General features: G+C 48.1%; 1 protein-coding gene across 2 annotated transcripts in view; it reads left to right on the forward strand.

Annotated features, from left to right (window-relative positions):
• Window positions 1-1,035: 1,035 nt before the first annotated feature.
• The window catches only part of gpr185b (G protein-coupled receptor 185 b), a 4,730-nt gene continuing 3,591 nt past the window's right edge, over window positions 1,036-2,174 (forward strand). Inside the window, exon 1 of one of the 2 annotated variants that reach the window (XM_008435320.2) lies at window positions 1,036-1,867. In XM_008435320.2, the coding sequence (XP_008433542.1) occupies window positions 1,744-1,867 (124 nt within the window). In that variant the 5' untranslated portion in view covers window positions 1,036-1,743. The remainder of the gene's footprint in view (window positions 1,868-2,174) is intronic. The other variant, XM_008435321.2, reaches the window with a different exon arrangement.

The raw sequence follows: 2,174 nt of genomic DNA on the forward strand, positions 1-2,174 counted from the left end.
ATGTTTCCCATGAGTTCTACCTTGTATGCCAGAGCACAGGCTGAGTATATCAGTCTTTCACATAACCTAAAAAAAAAACAAAATAAAAAAAAAGTACATTAATAAATGAACTCTTACATAATGTTCAAACTTTGCCTCAAACCACCATGCAGTCAGGGTGACATACCACTAGACCCTGTTGATGCAAATTCAGCACATACCAAGGATCAAATTAGAAGCACTGTCTCCCATTTAGTTGTCCAATTGTAAATAATGTATAGCCTGGTAAATCCAGCCCCTCGTTCTACGCTTCGCTTTGCATAGATGCTCTGGGCTCTCGGCTATCGAGAAACGATTGCTTCCTGGAGATGGGGACTCTGATGAAGTTTTAAATTTTACCCACTGGCTAATGTTTGACCGTACTGCGCCAGTTTGACATTATGAAGCTTACTGGTAATTGCCTGCATTGTTAACAATCCCCCACTGGCTCGAAGCCTCGTTCGTAGAGGCGGCTTTTAAAGTCGAGTCAATATTTGTAGGCGTGGTCAACAACTGCATGACTTTGTTTATTTCCTCCGCTGTCACTGCTAAAACTACAGGCGGACTACAATTGTAAAACAGCAAATGAAATTGACGTCATCGTTCACAACTTGTTCTGAATGGCCTGTAAATTCTACTTCAGGAATTTATTTCAATGGGAGAAAGCTACGACAGAGCAGTGAAGTGAGATCAGAATCAAATGGGATTGGCATTCACCTTATTTTGCTTTTTCGTATAAACACTCGACTTTATTTCTATCATATCCCATACTGTCTACTTCACTTGGAATTTGTCCAACAGTAAAAACAAAACTTTTATTTTTATAGAACTGCAAATACATTTAGGCAGAAAGGGGTTTTAAGCAGGACAAAAACACATAAAAGCAGGATAACAATGATTCACTCCCATAACTCTGATGCAAGCAGCATAAAAGCAGAACATAAAGGCCACAGAGGAAGCAATGCGTGCTTGTGATGAGTGGCAGGCCCCTGGCTGCTCAGACGCCTGGTGACACCACGTATGGAACCAGCCCGCGAAAAGGCAACGCGTGCATGCGCATCCGTGCGCCCCCCTGAGTTGATGCAGTGGGATATCCAGGCAGCTCCGAGGTTGCATAATGTAAGCATCATCCCTCCTCTATGGCGGATAGAAGTACTGTTAGCTGCTGTATGTCCTGGTTTTTACACGTGTTGGGGGGGAAATAATTGAGATGTATTGTGTTCCCCCGTTGTTTTTGAGTCAAATTCACGCGCACTTTCCTGTGAGTCAATCACGACTTTCCCCTCTTTGTTCGTAACGACAGCAAAGTTAACCGGCTCGCCGTTTTAGAGGATGAACAAAGTTGTTTGGCTAAGGTGAGTGAGAGAGAGAGTGAGTGATTCACACGCCGACCATGCAGACGGTGACTGTAGCAAGCGGAGACTTCTGACGTCAGACCAGGAGAATGACACGCGCGTCCAATAAGGGGCCGAGGATGAGCAGCGCGAGGACGGAGCTTGCCGAAGAGAAGGCTAATAACCATGCCAACCGAAGAATATAGCGCGCGCTGCTGACTGGGGGGGGGAACCAGAAAAAGGGGGGGAGAAAGACAAGGGGGAAACCCTGAAAGAAGACACAACAGTCGCTCAAAGGAGGAGAAAGGAGCAGCAGAGGCATCCCGGTTCCTTCAAAGGGAAGAAAAGGACGAGGAGCTGGTACATTTTTTATTCCTTTCCCCATCGTGGCATGGTTTCCCCTTTATTCCCACTTTCTCTCCAGCATCTCCCCCTCCTCCTCTCCATCCTTCCCCGCATGCCCCCTCTCGCTGGCTCAGGGACCGCACTGCTGCAGCTGAGTGAAACGGTTCAAGGTAGACTTTTTTTTTTTCTTCACACTTTCTCTCCATAAACACACACACGCGCGCGCGCGCACACACGCGCGGACAGAATGGCGTTTTGTTTTGGTGCATGCTAATTAGCTCCGGCCGTTCCCGCGGGGAACGAACCCCGCCGCCACAGCACGCGAGGCGTACGGCGGTGGCTGTGGTGACCTTCCCTTGGCCGTTTGCAGTCATTGATGTTGTCGGCGCGTGCACGTCTTCCGCGCGTGAGTGGAGGCTCATGAAAGAGGAGTGGGCAAGGGGTGTGTGGAGGAAATTGAGTTGGCGAGGGAGGAGA

Source organism: Poecilia reticulata, linkage group LG18 (genome assembly GCF_000633615.1).
Source record: "Poecilia reticulata strain Guanapo linkage group LG18, Guppy_female_1.0+MT, whole genome shotgun sequence".
Lineage (NCBI taxonomy): Eukaryota > Metazoa > Chordata > Actinopteri > Cyprinodontiformes > Poeciliidae > Poecilia > Poecilia reticulata.